This window comes from Gamsiella multidivaricata (genome assembly GCF_025024155.1).
Source record: "Gamsiella multidivaricata strain RSA 2152 chromosome Unknown BC939scaffold_14, whole genome shotgun sequence".
In the NCBI taxonomy this organism is placed as follows: Eukaryota; Fungi; Mortierellomycota; class Mortierellomycetes; order Mortierellales; family Mortierellaceae; genus Gamsiella; species Gamsiella multidivaricata.
Window position 1 is genome coordinate 63,584 of NW_026251722.1, and position 19,056 is coordinate 82,639.

A 19,056-nucleotide genomic window follows, 5' to 3' on the forward strand; every position below is an offset into this window, starting at 1 on the left:
TGGTCCCCACCTCGACCAGAATACATACATAGTCATTCAGCCACAACTTACCAGCAGTAACACAGCAACTCAGCAGCATAGCAACACCGACAAACCTCTTTTCTGACAAACCAACACCACCTTCCTCTCACCTAGCCATGTCTTTCATCTTCAACATCTTCTCCGACAACTCCGTCACCCCCTCTGAGAAGGAGAACGCAGCTGCGCTCAAGGCCATCATCAAGGACCACAAGACAGCGCTCAAGGCCGAGAACAAGCGGTTCGAAGCCGAGTACAAGCAGGCGGTCAAGGATGCCGAGGTCGAGTACAAGCGAGCGAAGCAGGAGGCCAAGGACGACTTGATCCGTAAGACCCTGGATGCTGTCAAGCGCGAGGTTGATATCATCACGGCCACGGACGAGTTTGCAAACTCGGATGCAAAGACCAAGGGCAAAATCGAGAGATTCAGGGCGTGGATGAGCAGCGCGGAAGAGAAGCATTTTGGCGAGAAGGACGAGGATCTGGAGGTCTTTGAGATCTTTGAGACGGAAGTTGACACGAAGAAGAACAAGGACTGATCCTTGTGTTGTTAACCCCATCAACGTGTAGAATGAAATAATAAAAAAAAAAGCGAATGTTAGTCAACCCCCCTTGCATACGACGCGCTGCTGTGGCATGCTGCGATAAGATAAAAAAAGATGCGGATCTACAAATTGCCATTTTTGGCAGAGCTATTGTTTTTTGGTGCCTGTGGTGCCTGAATGACGACCGGGGCTTCATTCAAAGATCCGCCGCTGTCATCGCTGTCATCGCTCATTCCACCTCCACTCTTATAGAATCCCCCCGATCGAACACCTCTCCATCAACCTCCCCACTCTGAATCCGCCTGATCCATCGACACCCCATTCGCAACAGCCCCCCTCTTCGTCTTGAATGTCTCCGCCCTGAGCATGCCCATTCTCTCTTCCCTCACTCCAGACTCCCTCTCCAGCACTATACCCTCGGGCATCTCTGTCCTCCGAACAACCAGCATCCCCTCTCACCCCAACATACAATCGACATGGCACCCGCAATCTGGCCCCAGCAATGTAGACCAACCCAGGATTAAAGGAGCAACTCCTCGGCCGATTGTGGCATATGCTGTATCTGAACTTGGCGATAACAAGGACACTGTCCGGGGATCTGCCACGGTCGGTGTGCCCACTGCAGTGGCACGATCCATGCTTCTCCAGGGGCTTCAATTCTGGTACAGGGTCCCCATCAAGGTACACTGAACCACCTCCTGATGATGGCTACGTGGTTCCTGCAGAATGGAGACCTGTATGTTGCTGCTCAGCCCAACTGACACTTGCTTGCTTTTTTTATTGTTGTTGTTGTTGTTGTTCATCGTCCATGGATGAACAGCTGTTCCGCCCAATGCGTGTTGACTATCTGGTCATGGCTCGAGCAGTGACCATGGGCCTGATCCCGACACCCGCCCACCGACTCCCACTCGTCCAAACAATCACACATTCCAAACACGCCCAATTCTTCCGCGCGACCTCGATCGGGATGCTCGCCCTCGCGATCCGGACTCAGGGCGCCGGGTTCGTCTATCGACAGGTGCTTCCACCGCTAATCATGAATTCGTTCATCGGATCCGTGCTCTATACGACCTATATCTTCACGTTACCGATCTTCCATCCCGCTTTTACGTATCAGAAATCGAGGACGTTCCCGCCACCACCGTTTCCGGCCGTCTTTATGGCAGGGGCTCTCGCGGGCGCTGCTCAATCGCTCATCGCGGCACCGATGGATTCGTTGAAGATTAAGTTTCAGGTCCAGGATTTGGCCCAGGGAGGGAAGCATAAGAGTATGACCGGGTTCGCAATCACAACGTTGAAGGAGTTAGGGCTCAAGACCGTCTACAGGGGGTTTGCGCTTACTCTTGTCAAGGTATGCCAAAAAAAAAAAAAAAAAAAAAAAAAAACCACGACGACGAACCAGGATCAAGTTTAATCGCCTTTTTTTTTTTTTTTTTTTTTTTTTGCTGAGACGCTATGAATATTCATATACCCGTTTTATTCTCTTTGATTACTAGGACTCCTTGGCGTGTGGATTGTTCTTTGGAGTGTTTGAATGGGTAAAGCAGCAGGGCTACTACTACTTTATCGACGAGCTCTATGGGATCCGCGAGGACATGGAGGCCCTTAATGCGAAGATGGACCAGGACTATGCGACATTTGCTCAGCAGGAATCCCAGGACACCGCCACCATCACCATTACCACCGAATCATCTACGCCCATACCCGTTATCCCCACAGAGATCTCAACAACCCCATCAAGACCATACCTGTTGCTGGAGCCAACCTTTGTCCTTCTGGCGGGCGCTGCTGCCGCTGTTGCATACCAAGCGGTTGACTACCCACTGGAGCAGGTCAAGAACATCTTCTTTGCCAAAGAAACCGAGCTTCAGGTACAAGCAGACCGTCGTGGACCTGCGGCTCAGCACTCTCAGCACCTCAATTCGTCCTCGATGCGCTCGGGTACTTCGATCTCCTCACAACTGTACCAGATGACATGGGAGGAGTGTCGGGCGCAGGCAGGTCTGGCAGGAGGATGGCGTCGGTTCCTGTTTACGAATTTTGCGACGACGGCAGTACGTGCAGTCCCGGCAGCGAGTGTGGGGTTCCTGGTGTTCGAGGTGATGAAACGGAAGTTGGACGCGAGGATGTATGAGAACGAGGATCGGGAGATGGAGACGTACCTGGATAGAATGATGACGGAGCGTGAGCAGGAAAGGCGGGCGGAGAGGAAGGCTGTGATAGAGGCAGAGAGGCTGGAGGCCGAGCCGGCGTATGAGGCGATACGGGAGCGGGAGTATGAGAAGCAGGAACTGGCAGCGCACTAAGAAACCCTAGATTAATTTCATGCCTACAAAAACAGATTAAAGGAGGAGGGGTGTGACTGGATGCTGAGGCTGGTTTAAGACGGGTTGAAGATGGTTGGTTGAGGGGTGTATGCTTTGGCGCTAATCACCAATAGGATGTGATGCATGCATGGAAATCATGCAAGGGAGCTGCACAGGCAGTTCTGTGCGACCATTCATTGGACGCGCGTGCAAAAACGGCAGAATTCGAAAAAAATTATATGTATTAAAAAGAAAAAGTGGATGATAACCACAAGGATGTTCAGGCTGTCAGACCCCCCCCCCCTCCCAGGATCCGATGTGGATATGGAATTGCATATGGATGCTATACACAGGTACCAAAAATGCCACATCGCCTTGCGTGGAATAGATGGGCGACTTCCATACGATCGTTGGGTTCCATCCATTGATGAGTAAAAAGCATGAAACGGACTAGGACTGGCGTGGATCGGTGGCGGTGGATATGGTGATTTACAATTAGTATGAGACGCATCCACTCACGCAAAAAAAGAAAAAAAAGAAAAAAAAGAAATGCGCTATCCTCACTTCCTGCATTTCTTAAATAGGGCAAATGATACAAAAAAGAGCAAGTGTGATCACTGCCGATTGACTGAATCGATTCAATTAGAACACACCTTGGCATGAGAGACATAAGAAAGAAAGAGAGGTCCGTTAATATTGATGCAGATCAAGTTCAACAAGTATTTATTCTTCGCAAGTGTGTGGGAGTACGTCCACAGGATGGGGTTAGTGTTATGCTGGGTTGTTCCTATGGCGCAGGTAACTTCAAAGAAGAGGGACTTGGATGAGCGACAGTACAGTATGAGTGTGTGCGTGTGTGAGTGAGAAAGGGAGGCCAGGAGCAATAAAACAAAGGAAGCATGCGTGCGATTATTGGAGCTACCAGTTGACAAACAGAGCGAATGATCACCGAGTCAGTCAAAAAAGAACGCGTTCGGCCTGTGTCATAGAAACCCCTCCACAAAGAACACAAACACCCATGCATACTTTACTTACCAGTAAAAAAAGAAAGAAAAGAAAAAGAAAATAAGAGATGAAGAAAACAAAAGCCGGGGCAATAGGAAAGCCAGAGACGCGCGTCCTTGGCCTCTCAGATCCATTCTGACCTGTCCGTTACATTTCCCCTCGTAATCGCGTGTCGCGTTGGCTATTCGTCATCATGTTACAACCAGACTCTCCTTCTAGTTAGCCTTCATCGTGCTATCATTGCCACCGTCTCCGATACACTGACAGCAACGCCGACAATAGGCGCAATGTCGACAGAGTTCTCCCGGCGCAAGACTCATGCAATTCTCACAGAGACCGGCGCCGTGAACATCACGGCCGTAGAGGGTGCTTCCGCCGTCGAGGGTCATGCGGCGTGCATGTGCATGTCGGTTCTGTTCGGTCGAATTCTGGGCTTTGCAAGAAGAACCACCGTCCTGCTTGGTGCTCGGGATCGGGATAGGCTCGGACGTGCTGGAGCGCGATCCTTGTTGTTGCTGTTGCTTGGAAATCATGGGCTGGGATGATGCTGAGGTTGAGGAGCTCTGCTCAGGAGTATTGTAGGACATGGTTTGTTAGTTTGTTGATTTGTTGGCTGGGTGTCGCGACGCGTGTTTTGGTGGCACAGTGGGGTGGACACACTGGGACGAAGGGGGTGGATGATGCCTGTTGTTATCCTGACCTTGAAATAGGGCGAACGGATGGATCGAAAAAGTGTCGTGACGGAAGGATTAAGGGATATACTGTGGATCGATGTTGTTGTTCCTGCGGTCGAGGGGAGAAAGAGCAGGAGGAAGAGAAGGAGTAGGAGAAGGAGAAGGAGAAGAAGAAGGAGGGAAGAAAGGAAAAAGAAAGAAGGAAAGAAGGAAAGAAGGAAATAAAGAAGGAAAAGTGGTGAAGGGGTGATTTATGATTTTGAATAAGGATTTGTATTATGATATGGATTGTATGTGATAGCTGTAGAATCAAACATCATCCATTGATCCGTTTCTCTCTTTGCTTGCTTCCTTTTAGTCTGGGAACACACTTCCACCTGTCGTCTTTCGGCTTTCGTGCCATTCCCCCAAAGTGTGAGGTGCGGGTAACCTTGAATGAATCTCCTCTCTCCCATCAGAGTGTGGTAACTGCGCTGACCACCATCCATTGACCACCATCGAGCACCATCGAGCACCATCGAGCACTATCGAGCGCTTGTTGCCCAGTCGGGAAGAACATACACCGAACCATCGAACCATTGAGCCATCAAACAATCGAACTATTAAACTATTAAAGCATTAAACCATTGAACTATTGAGCCATTGTGTTACTGTTGGTTCCTAGAAACCCTAATTCATTTATTTTTTTTTCCTCCGCACATCGGTCGATCTCAAAGCCTTCGCGTGTTCAGGACAACCTTATCCACCAAGGCCTCGACTCTAGGCCATTGTTGTACAGCAATCCGCCGAACACTCTCCAGCTCCTTCTCCAGAAAATCGTACTGTGCCAGTCCTGTGAACAGCAGCTCAAAATCTTCTGTCCTTGGAGTCAGTCTCATCTCGCGACACCCTTCTTTCAACAAATCCTCGATCTCTCTGAACCGGTTATGTGTCAGCAGCGCATTCAGATATGCCGTAAAGACCTCCGGTGCCGGCTTCAGCATGATGACCTTGCTAGGGAGCGGTGATGCCTGGACAGGTGGATCCATTGACGATGATGGGCCCGAGTCTGGTTCCACTCGATCAGGTCGAATGGGGCTCCTGGTTGCCGCGTGCCATATAGAGTTTAAAATGTCGATATATCCTCGCTCTCGGCAGGCCTCAATCAGATGGAGCAGATTGGTCGTCGACGGCACCCAGTTCAAGGGCTTCTCTAGGCTCTGCATCTGACGCCACGTTTTGATCACCCGGTCGGGCATACCATGACCGCCATATGCATCCAAAAGCACCTGAAAGTAATCCGGCGTCGGCTCCAGCTCTAGATCCTCCATGACACCCGAGATCTCGTCGATCCGTCCGACATTTAAGTTTGGTAGTGAACTATAGGCACTGATGAGGGTTGTGAGGGTGATGGCATCGACCTTGAGATTCCTGCGGTTGATCTCCTTGTAGATGAACTCGACCATCTCGACGTTGCCCTGTTGACCATAGGTGCGCATCAAGACCGTGAACGATATGATATCTGGCAACAATCCCATGTCCAGCATGGCGCCCCAGTACTCCTTGACCTTCTCCACATTATCCTGGATCGAATGGATGTTGACCATCGAGGTGAGTGTCTTGATCGTCGGTTGCACGCCAGTTTTGATCATTTGGTCGTAAGTGAGGTCGCATGCCGCATATTTTCCTGCGCGCATATGGGCATTGATGAGAACCGTGTAGCAGTGCACATCTGGTTTGATCCCTGCATCCAGCATCTCCTGATAGTATCGCAAGGCGCCTCGATGATCCATGATACTCGACATGTAGTCTATCAACATGGTGTAGGTATGAACCGAGACCTCCATCCTGGAGCTTCGCATCACTCGCAGCATCTGTTGGGCATTGTCGAGCTGGTGGTGCTCGAGGTAGAGCTGGATCAGTCGGCTGCAAATGGTGGCGTCGGGGTCGATCCGAAAGCTGTTCATCTGGTGGTAATAGTGCAATGCATCGTGCAGATTGTTCCGCTTGCAGCAGCCGGTGATCAAGATGCTGTAGGGCCAGGCGCTTGTCGGTCGAATATCTTGGGCAGTAAAATGGTCGTGAAAGATCTTGTTGGCGGTCGGAATCTCATTAGCGCGCACGTATCCGTCCAGAAGTGAGCTCACAATGACCTCGTTTACTTGCCGTCCCTTGGAAATCATATGCTGGTAGATACCCCTGGCCGCATCCAGGTCCATGCGCTTTCCATACACGTTCATCAGCACTCCAAATGTAAGATCGTTCATCTCCCCGGCTGGCAGCGATTTTAGAATGGCCTCCAGGCTGACGTCAACGTCCTCATCTTGGCCCGTTCGGGCAAAGACCTTGATCGTACTGGTGATTATCTGCGCACTCGGGTATACCTTGTTGAGCGCCATCTCCGTCTGAATCTGTGCAATCGCCTCCTCGTTACCGTCCTGTGCATATCCGTCGATCAAGGTCGAATAAGTAACAGAATCCGGCTTCATGTTTGATTCCTTCATCAGCGTCATGACCTTCCGCGCGCCTGTAAAGTCCCTCTGCTTGACAAACCGCTTGACAACCAAGTTGAAGATATACATGTTGGGTTGAACGCCATTCACGAGCATGTCGTCGAGAAGCCGATCTGCCTCACTCTGCATCCCATTCTTGATATACTGGCTGATCATTGTCGAATAGGTTGTGACATCGGGCCGCCGGTCATAGATGATACCCTTTCGCATATCCTCAAATATTTGTTCGGCCTCCTTGATCCGACCATTGGCACCTAATCCGCGTATCATGATATTGTAGCTGTTCTTCATGGGCACGAGTCCGTAGGTGTAAATATCTTGGTTAAAAGAGTCGATCGCCCGATTGATGTTTCCATATCGGACCATAATGTCCAGCATCATGTTGAGAATCCCCTGGTTGGGCGAATAGTACTTCTTCATGTCCTCGTAGACCTTTAGTGCCCACTTGGCCGTGTCTGTTGACTTTGACCTATGGAAGCAGCGCACCATGTCGTAGTAGACTGCAAATCGAAAGGGCCGTGGCGGCGATGTGCTGCTGTCCAAGGTGCCATTGAGCTTCGTGTAGGTGTGCCAGACGTGCTTGGCGTTCTTTGAAAGAATGGCTTTGTCCATCATCTGCCAGGGCGGAATAGGGTCGACCTTTGCTGTTGACTTGTCGCTGTCCGCGGCTATCCGATCATGCCTGCTGCTAAAGCTGTCTGCGATCGTCTCGTGTGGATTGTAGTGTTTCTCCGTGCCTGGTGGTGCGAGGAAACTGCCGATGGTTAACCGCGGCGGAGTCGATCGCTCCTGGGGTGCTTGGGGGGTCTTTGAGGGCTGTGACGAACTATCCTGATCGGCTGAGATTCCTGCGGCCGTACTGTATAGACGTCGGGAAGAATGTAATCCGGTGCGACTGGGTATTCGTGCGAATGTGGAATGAGGTCGGTGGAGTGGGTGGTGTTGCTGGCAGAGCAGGCGGATCATGAACGAGGCCAGCTGGCTGTCCCAGGATATCGGAGCAGCATGCTTGCCCAGGACTAGCTTGCAGGACTTGGCAGCATGCATCGGTGAGCGTGTAATTGATTTCGCTCGTTCTCCAGCCTCCTCGTCTTTTCGTGACTCTAGCTTGCTGGTTCCTGAACCTGAGATCTCCTGTCCTGTGAGGGATGTGGGATGTGGGAGGTGATCTCTTTTGAAGTGTCGCCTCGTATTTATGCCGTTGTTGTTATTAAGGGCCTGAATCAAATAGCCATATCGCTGTCCGCAGAACGCTTCGCCCTCTTTTTCTGCGGTAAAACAGCCCTTTCTCATACCCCCGATGCCGGACTCGACCAAGGACAGGCTCGGCGAAGTGGCCTCCTCCCTCACCAATGGATACAGCATCAGCAACAGCATCAGCACCTCGTCTGCAGCAGGGACAGGGACTCATCTTTTTCTGGACAGCTCGCCTGCATCATCTCTGAAGAGAATGAGCCATGGACAAGCCCAGTACCCAGTCAGACCGGACCCTTCGCCGCTCTCTCTTGCTCTGCCAATATCGATTAGGAGCAGCGGCAACAGCAACAGTAACACTAACGACAACACCAATGGCAATGGAAATGCCAATGGCCTGAACTCACACTCCTCGGGACTTATTTCGACCGGATATATGGATCACAGACGGGATACCTTTCACAGCCTATCGCACCCACCTCCGTCCTCGGCATCTTCGTATCAATACCTGACCAGCAACACCAACAGCCATTTCTCATTCCATCAAGATGACCATCAAGCTCCTCTCTCTTTTCACCACAGACCACAGACGTTATCCTATGCCAATCTACACCATCCACACCATTCTCCCCAAAACCAACACCAGCAACAACAACAACCTTCGTCTTCAACCCCATTTATGAACTCGGATGGGACCATGCGTCGAAGAAGACTATCTACGGCCTCGACGTCGTCTAAGCAACGCCGTGGATCCACAGCAAATATCCGATCGAAGACACATAACACGCCTCATCATACCCGTCGGTTTACGACTCTAATTTCAGACCAAGAACCTGACACCACCTACCTCTGGGGCTATCTTCTTTTCCTCTCGACCATGATCGGATTTACAGCGAGCATGTATGCACTCGTCGCCTCCAATTACATGCCCATGACAGGAAACAAGGTAGCTGCGAGGTGTCCTTTGCATTTACTTCTTCCTTGCTTTGTCATTGAAGACTTGTGATTCGTTATACTGACAGGACACGGCTTTACTTGTGACAGACACTCGATTGGATCAAGCAAGATAGTCATTACTGTATGCTGGTGCCCGTTACCATCCCTGTCACCGTGCTTTTCGTTTTGTTCAATTGGCTAGGCATGAAGCTGTTCCGACACAATTGAATAGGGGCACCGATCGGCCTTTTCTTCCAAACCGTTGCATCTTTTAAGGTGCTGGCGCTAATTGTATAGATCCGACAGAACAGCTCCCTCCCTTCCCCCTCATAGACCATTTTCTCTCTCCCTCTCTCTTTTTATTGTATTTCTATAAACACTCTTTTATTACCAACCTTTGACGCGAATCATAGGCAATTAAAAAAAAAAAAAAAAAAGGCACTGTTATAACAGCGGATATACAAGAAAAGCAACTGGGGTATTATCATTCTCATTTGTTGAACGAAAGAGGAGCGCTCCACTTAAACGTGAGGAATCATGGTTCGAGGTAAGGTCTCTGGCAACACGCCCTCGCCTCCATTTTCGACCGCGCGGACCAGATGCATTGCCACCGCAAACTCGTTCTCGTCCAAATATCCATTCGCATCCCAATCTGCCAGTGTCCAGACCTTGGCCAGGACCTCTGTTGACAGACCTGTGCTCATGAGATACGGCTTTGCAGTCGAGCCATTGATCCGTCCCTCAACCGGATGGAGCAACATGAACAGGGGCATCGAACTGGCCTTGTCGACCGACGAAAAGTGCCAATAGCTCGGAGGAATCTCACCACCGCTCAGATCGGCTTCTGTGTTGAGGAAGGGATTCTTCTGCGCTTGTTCCAGAAGCGGATTGCCCTGGGGGAATCGACGCATCAGCTTCGGCAGGTCCATCGAAAGTGCCTCCTCGACGGCTGCCAGGATCGGATCCTTGATCTTGGAAAAGCTCTCGAACTTGTAAGCCCTCAGGGACTGACGGAACTTTTCGACATTAGGGAAATCGCTTTCTGGGATATTGTAGAGCCGCTGGACTTTGAAAAACTCCTTGTCGAGATCACGGATCAGTTCCTGCTGTCGAGTGGACTTGCCAAAAACGGTGGGCATTTCTTTCCTGAGATGACCAATAATATACGCATGCACTTTGGCCAGTCGTGCACGCTTAACGATCTCGTTCACCTTGCGGATCGCGGCGTTGCGTGGGAGGTCTCGGAGTTCTCTCACCAAATCGGCCTGCTCTGCATCCAACAGCCCACGGCAGTCCTCGAACGCGTTCGCTGGCCGATGCAGCCAGAATGAACCCAGATAAACGCGTATGACCTCGGGTGTCTGAATAACCTTGCCAAGGGACCACATCAACGCGCCATAGACACGCATAAGTTGCTGCTGGTTCACCATATCGCTCTTGTTCAAGATCACTCGCACCTTCTCCTCATGACCCTTGAGTGAGTGGATCGACGCCTTGAATTCATCCGAGATATCGAGTTTATGTGAATCAAAAAACAGCAGGATCAAATCCGCGCGCTCTGCGAACCATTCGATCGTCTTTGTAAAGTCATAGCCGCGTTCGATGCGTTGTTTGTTGCCGGCGAGGATGCCGGGCGTGTCGATGAGGGTCATGTTTTCGAGGACAGGGGAGGGACATTGGGAGACTTGGAAGCGTGTCAGGAACGCTTGGCCGAATTTATTGAGACCTCGGAAGGGCATGTCTGCTGTCACAGCAGCTGCGTTTCCGGGGATCACACGCGACTCGACCCCGTTCATCACCGCCACAAACCTGTCAGTCTAATGGGTGTAAAGAGGCGTGTCAACTCAGGGTTCTGCGCAGAGGGTGATATATTGCTGCAAGAGAATGAGGGACGTACTGTTGGTTCGACGCCGATATGGGATCCAGGATAATCGCACTCTGTCAAATGTCTGATAAACGTCGTCTTGCCCTAATCAAAACGTGTCAAGGCATCGTTGTCAGTGTAGCATAGAAAAATAATAAAAGCTAACAATACGAATAACATCGGCCAATTTCCTGCAGTCATTACGTACTGTGCTATATTGTCCAAGGAGCAAAACCATCGGTTTGGCCTCGATATCACTGTCCGATAACGGCGCAGAATGGAACCCCTCAAAGTTGTACGTCGTCTCCAGTGGCCTAATCTTCCTGCGATATGTCTCCTTGAGTTCGTCCATGAGCGGTCTATAATCGTCATGGATTAGGTTCGAGTATGATCCTCCACCTCCGATCCCATGATACATTGATGTTGCTGCGCGAGTCGGCGCCGGTGATATTGCGTCAGCACACCCATTCTTACTAAACTTGTTCTTTTTGTGTCCTTGGTAACTGGCCTTGGTCGACTTTGTTGAGAGCATGGAGGGAACAGGGCTCGTTGCAGATTTGGTGGCTTCATCTCCATAGGGGTACTGTTCGCCTAAGGTGTACCCATAGTCGTCTAGTGGACTACTGGCAAGGACCATATCTCCTGTGGGACAATTGGGGCCACCACCGAGTCCAGCCTTGAAGACACTAGTCTTCCTCTTCATATCTTGAGCAAAGCCCATTGTGTACTGCTAATTGCCGAGCTGCTGTTGTTGCCTGGGGGGGGGGCTGTATTTTTACGGATGTCGACGAGAATGGTGAATGGGGATGTGTATGTGTTTGTGCGTGGTGTCTATGGCAGGTGTTGTGCAAAGTCGGGGATACATGCGAAGAGAAAGAGCGAGATAAAAAAGCCAAGCATGGGTTGGTCAAGTCCACTTGACATTCTAATGCGTCCCTATCGCGCATCTCTCTGCCCACAACGCGTCCTAATGGGGACGGTTCGTCACTAGGGAGATCTCTATGGCAGGTTTGCTTCATGTACAGTCCCGCAGTAGGAGAGTAAAAAAGAGGGAGCTACAGCTTCAGACGCGTCTTCACGCGTCATTGGTACCATAGGCGGCTATCGCATATCAGCAAACAGTGCCTGCACTAACCACATGCGTGCTCAAATGACACAATGCACCAAGTGCAAAGCATGGAAAACCTATTTTCGATACCTGAGTCCAACTGGTCTCCATTCTTATCCATCCTCATCTTCATTCAAAATTGGCTTGGTCTCTCATGGTGTTCAGCTTATTGTCTTTACCACGTCCGCTCTCGCCCCAAAAAATAAGAAAAAAACTCTCATCAACCGGTCAACCGGTAAAGTCTCTTTATTACTCGTATTCGTCAAGCAGTTCAGGATCTCTCCCTTGACCATGCCCTTCATCCAACCCACAGGCGTCTCTACTCGTCAGCTCTCCAATAAAAGCGTGTCATCACTCGCCAAAAGCACCAACGGCGCCAGCAGCGATTCAGCCGTAACGAAAAAACTTGAGCCAGAAAAGTCATGCCGGGTCACGGACAACTGGGTCAAGAGCGCAGACGATTCGATCCACATCTTTACCAAGACATGGCATCCTGTTGGCATTTCCGTCCAATCTGTCCTTGTGTACGAGAGGGGAAATGCTACGGCCCTTTTTTTTTTTTTTTGAACCACAAAACTTATACCGACATTTCTTGTGTTGGGCGTTGGCATTGGCATGTGCATAGATTCATTCACGATGCTCTTGAGCACTGCGAGCGGTACCAACCCCTATTCACTTATTTTCCAGCAAAAGGCATTAAAGTCCACTCATTCGACCTCCCCGGATTCGGCGAGACCGGTGCACGGGCTGACGCGCATGGTGTCACAGGCGGGTGAGTTGGGTTTACTGCTGCACACAGCCCCCCCCCCACCACCATCAAACATGTTTTTCAGCCAATCATTCTCCATCCTCTACTAACCACCATAATCCCCGTATTCCCTTAGCTACGACGCACTACTTAAAGAAATCGACAAGGCCATCGATCGTGCCACCAATGCTCATCCAACAAAACCCCTCATCCTGATGGGTCATGGCATGGGTGGCGCCCTCGTATTGAACTATGTCTGCGGTCTCGGGCAACGGATCACGTCTCTTGCTGGGGTGATCTCATCCTCTCCGTACTTGAAACCGACGATGAAAGGAGCTGGGTCGCGGTTTCCGAGCACTTATAATCGCTTGAGTAAATGGTATCCCAATGTCAGAGTCAACTTCCGAGTCACATCTGAAGAATTGACGCGCGACCAGGCAGAACAGGACCGGCACCATAACGATGGACTCATTCAGGATGCGGTTTCTTTGCAATGCTGTAAAAAAAAAAAAAAAAAAAAGAGACGCATATTCTCATGAAAAGTGTGTTAAAGAGCAAGTATGTCTTATTAACACAGATACTTGGGGTATTTATGTCGTTAGTGGGTGACATGATCTATCAGGGCAACAAGATGTTAACGAAGCGATGGAAAAACTTCCCGGGGCCACTACCGATGTTGCTACTTCATGGAACTGAGGATCCAATATGCTCATATCAAGCTACAGCGACCTTAAGCACTCAGCTGCTTAAGCTGCGACCCACCAATTTTGTCTTCAAGTCCTGGAAGGGCAACAAACACGACCGTAAGTACGCTCTCTCGAACGTTTATTGAAGACTCCTGTCATCAAAGAACACCGCCCAGCATCTTTTTTTATTTATTGATTTCTTTCATTCTCGTAGCACATTGGGATATCGATGCCAACTCCATCAAGAGTGAATACGTCCACTGGATCCGCAATACGGTTCGACATTTTGACAAGGTTCCGCTGAACCCCAACATGGTGCACTCCGATTGCATCAAATCTGCCAGGTCTCGCGCCGCCTTCAAAAACGACAAATCCGACAAAAGCCAGAAGGAACGGACCAAAGCCGACAAGAAAAAGAAGGAGCATGAGCAGCACATCCAAGCGACCGTTAATCTCACCACTGATGCTTCTTCCATGGAGGCAACGAAGGCTGTGGGCGTCAAAGAGAATCCAGCAGAGTCGCATCCGGAGCAAATTCAGGGCCTGGAGGATTTGCGTCGTCAGCAGCAGCAGAGGCTTGAGAGGCTTGAGGCCAAGCGACGAGAATATGTTGAAGGCGATGAGAAGGTCAAACGGAAAGCAGCTGGGCAATCCACCGTGCCAGAGGCCGATCAACATAAACCAGCAGAAGAACTGAAAGCGTCAGAGGCAATTATGCCTATTGTACCAGAGACAATCCAGCCCAGTGCACCAGAGACAATTCAGTCCAATGCACCAGAGGCAATTCAATCCGAAGCAACAAATGCAAATGAGATAGAGGCATTTAGTATGGGTTCACCTGCATCAGCAGCTGGTGACCAAGCCCAAGTTGAGGAGACAGAATTTAAGGCAGCAGAAGGTCCAGTAGACGGCGCGACTGCGAATACCATCGCAGCAGTTGCAGTCGAGATTGCAATGCAAGAAGGAGAGGCCTCAAATGAAGATCAAGCTGAAGAGCCCACTCAGGATAACAATGCCAATGTGCTTGATCTTCCTGAAGCTGCGCTCGAGAATACGAACCACGAGATCGAATTCTCCTCCGCTGTCGAGCCAACTCCCCCGCAGGCCACCCCAACAGCAGTCTTGAGCGAGCCTACTCAGCATGGCGATGGCAAAGAAGCAGATCAAGAAGGACATGATGCTGGACGAGAGATCTGCAACGTCCTTCCGGCTGCTAACGAACAAATGACCATTGCTGCTCCAGATGAAATTGCGGCCGAGTCTATTATTGCAGTTGAACCTTGCGAGGCTGTAGCGGAGGCTGCCGAGCCGATCAAGGAAGCGCTATCCGTACCGGACGCATTACCAGAGACAGAGGTTGCCGACGACGGCACCCGCTCTAGACTTGAGCATGCGGAGTAAACTCAAAAACGTCGTATTCAAAAGACATCGCAATATCGGCTTTCACCCAATAAACATGCCAAAAGAACTACTTGTTATACGCTTGTTTTTTTGCTGGTTTATTATTTCTTTACATCAGTGCTTTACAGCTCATCCTTAATACTGCTCTTCTCTTCTGCCTTCTCCTCCGCCTTCTTGGTTTCCTTTGTGCTGGGCTCGGGCAAAGCGACCTCAAACGAGTACGGGAAGACTCTACCTCGACCGGAAGATGAATCTGAAAGCCATCCCTGAATACCTTCGACATCAAATGCTCCTACAAAGGGAGCATATGCCTTCTTTCCGGGATTGATCAACAATAATCCAGGAATATCGCTCGAGATCTGGAACTGGTCCATCAATCCAACCACACGCTTGTCCAAGGCATCCATCCACATAACATGCAAGGGTCTGTTCTTGTCGAACGCCGTCTTCTTGACCTTGCGCAAGGTCTCCAGGTTTTCCTCATGCATCTGAACCGACTCTGGAAATTCGGGCTCGACCACCAAGAACGCAATCACACACGATCCAATAGGCTTGTCCAGACACTCGTTCTTGAACTGAGTCTGGTCGGCGATCTGGCTGATGTTGGGGTTGAACTCGACGACGGCGGGTTTGGGGGCGGGAGCGGCTGCCCGCTTTCCGGTCTTGGCTGGTGCTGCGTATTGGTCCAGGAATTCGGTGATTGGATCACGCTTGAGTTCGCCAGTGTAGACAACGGGTTCCTGACTGTCCTTGGGGAAGACCAGGAGTGTGGGAAGATTGTCGAGGTTGAATTGCTTCAGGACATTGTCGTTAGGGACGCGCATCTCTGCGACGATCATCCTGTCCTTCATATCAGTGGCGATCCCCTTGTACATGTTACTAGAGGCCAGCTTCTTCGTGAATAACAACGCGCGAGGTTCGCTCTAGAGCGATTTTTGAACAAAACACGAGTACTGCGTTGGTCAACTTTTGATCATAAGTGGAAGCGATTTGTCAACATTACAAAAAAAAAGTAGCGACTCGTACTTCCTTGGCGACGAATTCGTCAATGTTGGTGATCTTTTCACTGGAGGGGTTGCTCGTAACAAGTTTGATATCGTCGGGGATTAGCTTGACCAGGTGGTCGACAATAGCCTTTGCAGTTCTCTCGCCTTGGTAATCCTTGGGATGTTTAACGCCCTTCTTGCCACCTCTGTTGGCGGGAAAGACTTTGATCGTTGGGAATCCTACACAAACACAACGCCAATCGCTTTGTGAGAACATGGCCTTGAATATGGGTCGGATATTTGATCGAGGCGAGAAGAAAAAAAAAAGGTCGCTTACCTTTGATATCGTATTGGGAACAGACAGGTCTGTTCTTGTCATCGTCACAGTCGACCGCGCCGAGCTTGACAATACCATGCAAGTTCTTGGCGGCTGCCTTGTAGTGGGGAGTCAAGCTAAAGAAAGAAGTGTGGTAAGGCTAATCAGCTCTCTAGTCATATCGCACATAGATCAATCTACTCCACTGAGAAGCAGACTTTGGCGATCGGCTTACTTTTTGCAGTGACCACACCAAGGGGCATAGAATTCTACCATAACCAGGTGCTAATTGATGAAAACAATGGAGAAGAAAGAACACCTCTTGTTTTGTCAGCATTCTTCGGTGAAGCGCCTGAACAGTTGTTGCAGCAGATGGTTGGTGGCGTACGTTCGAGTCCATGACTTCAGCCTGGAAGTTTTGAGCGGTGATATCGACGACATGATCCTTGGCGGAATAGAGTCCAGCGAGAGCAGACTGTGAGAGGAGAAGCGCACCGAGGGCGATGGAGGTCAGACTATGCTTCATGGCGAATGTTGATGGAGGAAGAGAGGAGATGGGAAGGATGTGTGGAGAAGCGAGGTAAGGGCGTGCAGTTTTTTATAGCGAGGGGGGCTGCAGACGCGGAAGTCATTGATTGGCCCGTAAATTACTCTAAGATAATTCCCTGCAGCAGAAAAACCATCGATCGCCATCAAACTGCTATCGCAACCTGAGCAATAGACGAGCGAGAAAAGGAAAAAGCAAACATTCAATAAAGACGTGGAAAGAGAAGGCAGACATCCATAGCACGCGTGCTAGCACTTCTTAGCAAGACGGCTTTGACATGAAATAGGTACGCATAGCTGCGCGGTTCCATCAATGACTCTTGCGGCACCCGGGGTCGATGGAACTACTGAGCCTCGCTTAATTGTTACGCGTATATCGACGCCTTGAAGCCCTAGCAACCTCAATGTGGGTGTCAAGAACGGAAAAAAGACACCGGCTGTTGATGGTATAGCGGGGCAGCGGGTGTTCTGGCGAAGCACCATGGTGTTATACGAATCCTCTCAGGAACGGCAAATCAATTAAGGGTGAAATGAATCGGCTCGTAAAAGGGCCCTTGCTTGCAGGATTAGATCGGCCTCTTCTCTATCATTTTTCAAGATGGTACTAAATTTGGACCGAGAGGGGATTATCACGCTGCTGGATATGCATTCATCGTCTACACCATACCCCATCCATCGATCCATCGCAACCATTGCATCTATCTATCGATCGGCGCATTGTATTCATCACTGGGAGACACTTTATCATGCGGTCATTTTGGGTGACAGCTTTTGGCAGGATCGGCAGCAGCAGAGCCATACATCGAACATCACACTCGGCTTCATCAGCATCAGCAGCAGCATCAAACAAGGCTATGCTGGCTCAAAGCTTTAGCTGGAACTATTGCAGATGCAAGGACAGGACATGTATAACCGGAGGCTGATCAGCAAGGGCGCGTTTTGTTGAATTGATTCGGCAGCGATTTCTCGAGTTTTTGAATCGCACTCTCGCTTCAACTGTTAAAACCAACCGGAATCTATACACTTGCTGGGAGGATCTCATCTAGCAACGAGCACTCGGGAGCAAAGCATCACGTCCAGATCTCAACCATGGAAAGCATATTCATCTAGGAGCTATGATTCACTGCACTCAACTGTCTGCCACACTATACTCCAGACATCATGATCTGTCAAACACGGACAAAGGGAGTGTTGGACCCGTGGAATCCGCAGTTTGACAGGATGCGATCGGGACCCAACCCAACAGCACTCGCCCCCCTGACTTTCATCAGGTCCTTACAGCGTTCAACTCCTGACAGACCTCTAATATCGTCGTTCGCCCTCTATGCTATGTGTGTTCTAGGTTAACGTCCCCAAGACCAGAAACACCTACTGCAAGGGCAAGACCTGCAAGAAGCACACTGCCCACAAGGTCTCGCAGTACAAGACCGGCAAGGCTTCGCTCTTCGCTCAGGGTACGCTTTCTTGTTCACTTTTGTATTCTTGCTTCAGGAACTGGGGACCCCCAGCGTTCATTTGGTCCACACCACTAACATTTTTATCTCTCTCTCTCTCTCTCTCTCTCTCTCTCTCTCTCTCTCTCTCTCTCTCTCTCTCTCTCTCTCTCTCTCTCTTTCTCTCTCTCTCTCTCTCTCTTTCTCTCTTTCTCTCTCTCTCTATATCTCTATCTCTCTCTATCTCTCCCTGCATTACACTTCTGTCTCGCTGCTTACCGATCTGGATCTGACAAATCATGGAAAACATCGAATGGGGAACATCTTTTTTTTCATATCTCAACTGAACCGGGAACGATTTGTCTCAACAGGAAAGCGTCGTTACGATAGAAAGCAGTCCGGTTATGGTGGTCAGACCAAGCCCGTCTTCCACAAGAAGGCCAAGACCACCAAGAAGGTTGTCCTTCGTTTGGAGTGCCAGGTCTGCAAGTACAAGCACCAGATCGCCTTGAAGCGCTGCAAGCACTTCGAGCTTGGTGGTGACAAGAAGCAGAAGGGTACGTTCGTTTTTCCTACTGGTTTTTTTTTTTTTTTTTTTTTTTTTGCCTTTGTTTGCTCGCTTCAAAATTGATCTCGCGATACTTTTGTACTAATAATGCGTCAATGTTCCAATCGCGTACTTTAATAGGCCAGGCTCTTACTTTCTAAATTATCGAAAGTATCATCGCTCCTGTGTGCATTCTGTATTTTATCTCGCAATAAAACCTGGATTGACACCGCTTATACCACTTCCTCACC

At 49.9% G+C, this 19,056-nt stretch overlaps 9 protein-coding genes across 9 annotated transcripts; 5 read left to right on the plus strand and 4 right to left on the minus strand.

The window, feature by feature from the left end:
- Nucleotides 1–73: 73 nt before the first annotated feature.
- BC939DRAFT_443211 (uncharacterized protein) lies at nt 74–611 on the plus strand. The gene has a single exon (XM_051554506.1). It carries the CDS (start codon nt 138–140, stop codon nt 555–557), a length of 420 nt encoding a protein of 139 aa, XP_051414896.1. The 5' UTR covers nt 74–137; the 3' UTR covers nt 558–611.
- Nucleotides 612–780: 169 nt separating this feature from the next.
- BC939DRAFT_408214 (mitochondrial carrier domain-containing protein) lies at nt 781–3,089 on the plus strand. Its single transcript, XM_051552881.1, has 3 exons — nt 781–1,244; nt 1,384–1,914; nt 2,060–3,089. Exons 1-3 carry the CDS (start codon nt 930–932, stop codon nt 2,867–2,869), a joined length of 1,656 nt encoding a protein of 551 aa, XP_051414897.1. The 5' UTR covers nt 781–929; the 3' UTR covers nt 2,870–3,089.
- Nucleotides 3,090–4,089: 1,000 nt separating this feature from the next.
- BC939DRAFT_474721 (uncharacterized protein) lies at nt 4,090–4,461 on the minus strand (the record flags this gene model as incomplete). The annotated part of the gene is made up of 1 exon (XM_051558441.1): nt 4,090–4,461. The coding sequence occupies one exon, from the start codon at nt 4,459–4,461 to the stop codon at nt 4,090–4,092; it is 372 nt and encodes a 123-aa protein (XP_051414898.1).
- Nucleotides 4,462–5,215: 754 nt separating this feature from the next.
- BC939DRAFT_443214 (uncharacterized protein) lies at nt 5,216–8,317 on the minus strand. The gene has a single exon (XM_051554507.1). It carries the CDS (start codon nt 8,085–8,087, stop codon nt 5,259–5,261), a length of 2,829 nt encoding a protein of 942 aa, XP_051414899.1. The 5' UTR covers nt 8,088–8,317; the 3' UTR covers nt 5,216–5,258.
- A 614-nt stretch (nt 8,318–8,931) lies between these two features.
- BC939DRAFT_394279 (phosphatidylinositol N-acetylglucosaminyltransferase subunit Y-domain-containing protein) lies at nt 8,932–9,398 on the plus strand (the record flags this gene model as incomplete). The annotated part of the gene is made up of 2 exons (XM_051552141.1): nt 8,932–9,180; nt 9,279–9,398. The coding sequence occupies 2 exons, from the start codon at nt 8,932–8,934 to the stop codon at nt 9,396–9,398; spliced, it is 369 nt and encodes a 122-aa protein (XP_051414900.1).
- Nucleotides 9,399–9,691: 293 nt separating this feature from the next.
- BC939DRAFT_394270 (P-loop containing nucleoside triphosphate hydrolase protein) lies at nt 9,692–11,452 on the minus strand (the record flags this gene model as incomplete). Its single annotated transcript, XM_051552138.1, has 3 exons — nt 9,692–10,987; nt 11,068–11,139; nt 11,243–11,452. 3 exons carry the CDS (start codon nt 11,450–11,452, stop codon nt 9,692–9,694), a joined length of 1,578 nt encoding a protein of 525 aa, XP_051414901.1.
- A 981-nt stretch (nt 11,453–12,433) lies between these two features.
- Nucleotides 12,434–14,977, plus strand: BC939DRAFT_500662 (Alpha/Beta hydrolase protein; the record flags this gene model as incomplete). The annotated part of the gene is made up of 5 exons (XM_051560066.1): nt 12,434–12,666; nt 12,768–12,914; nt 13,027–13,388; nt 13,493–13,693; nt 13,791–14,977. 5 exons carry the CDS (start codon nt 12,434–12,436, stop codon nt 14,975–14,977), a joined length of 2,130 nt encoding a protein of 709 aa, XP_051414902.1.
- Nucleotides 14,978–15,099: 122 nt separating this feature from the next.
- On the minus strand, nt 15,100–16,805 carry BC939DRAFT_500663 (uncharacterized protein; the record flags this gene model as incomplete). Its single annotated transcript, XM_051560067.1, has 5 exons — nt 15,100–15,900; nt 16,004–16,203; nt 16,301–16,416; nt 16,515–16,564; nt 16,668–16,805. The coding sequence occupies 5 exons, from the start codon at nt 16,803–16,805 to the stop codon at nt 15,100–15,102; spliced, it is 1,305 nt and encodes a 434-aa protein (XP_051414903.1).
- A 596-nt stretch (nt 16,806–17,401) lies between these two features.
- On the plus strand, nt 17,402–19,041 carry BC939DRAFT_443220 (zinc-binding ribosomal protein). Its single transcript, XM_051554508.1, has 4 exons — nt 17,402–17,426; nt 18,168–18,279; nt 18,630–18,815; nt 18,947–19,041. Exons 1-4 carry the CDS (start codon nt 17,424–17,426, stop codon nt 18,964–18,966), a joined length of 321 nt encoding a protein of 106 aa, XP_051414904.1. The 5' UTR covers nt 17,402–17,423; the 3' UTR covers nt 18,967–19,041.
- The last annotated feature ends 15 nt before the right edge of the window (nt 19,042–19,056 follow it).

Excerpts from the sequence above, each read along its gene's own strand:
- BC939DRAFT_443211 (XM_051554506.1), top strand. The coding sequence starts at position 138 with ATGTCTTTCATCTTCAACATCTTCTCCGACAACTCCGTCACCCCCTCT.
- BC939DRAFT_408214 (XM_051552881.1), top strand. The coding sequence starts at position 930 with ATGCCCATTCTCTCTTCCCTCACTCCAGACTCCCTCTCCAGCACTATA. Across the intron at positions 1,245-1,383 it reads GGTACAGGGTCCCCATCAAG|CTGTTCCGCCCAATGCGTGT; the intron begins GTACACTGAACC and ends ATGGATGAACAG. Across the intron at positions 1,915-2,059 it reads TTGCGCTTACTCTTGTCAAG|GACTCCTTGGCGTGTGGATT; the intron begins GTATGCCAAAAA and ends TTTGATTACTAG.
- BC939DRAFT_443214 (XM_051554507.1), bottom strand. The coding sequence starts at position 8,087 with ATGCATGCTGCCAAGTCCTGCAAGCTAGTCCTGGGCAAGCATGCTGCT.
- BC939DRAFT_443220 (XM_051554508.1), top strand. Across the intron at positions 18,280-18,629 it reads GGCTTCGCTCTTCGCTCAGG|GAAAGCGTCGTTACGATAGA; the intron begins GTACGCTTTCTT and ends TTGTCTCAACAG. Across the intron at positions 18,816-18,946 it reads TGGTGACAAGAAGCAGAAGG|GCCAGGCTCTTACTTTCTAA; the intron begins GTACGTTCGTTT and ends GTACTTTAATAG.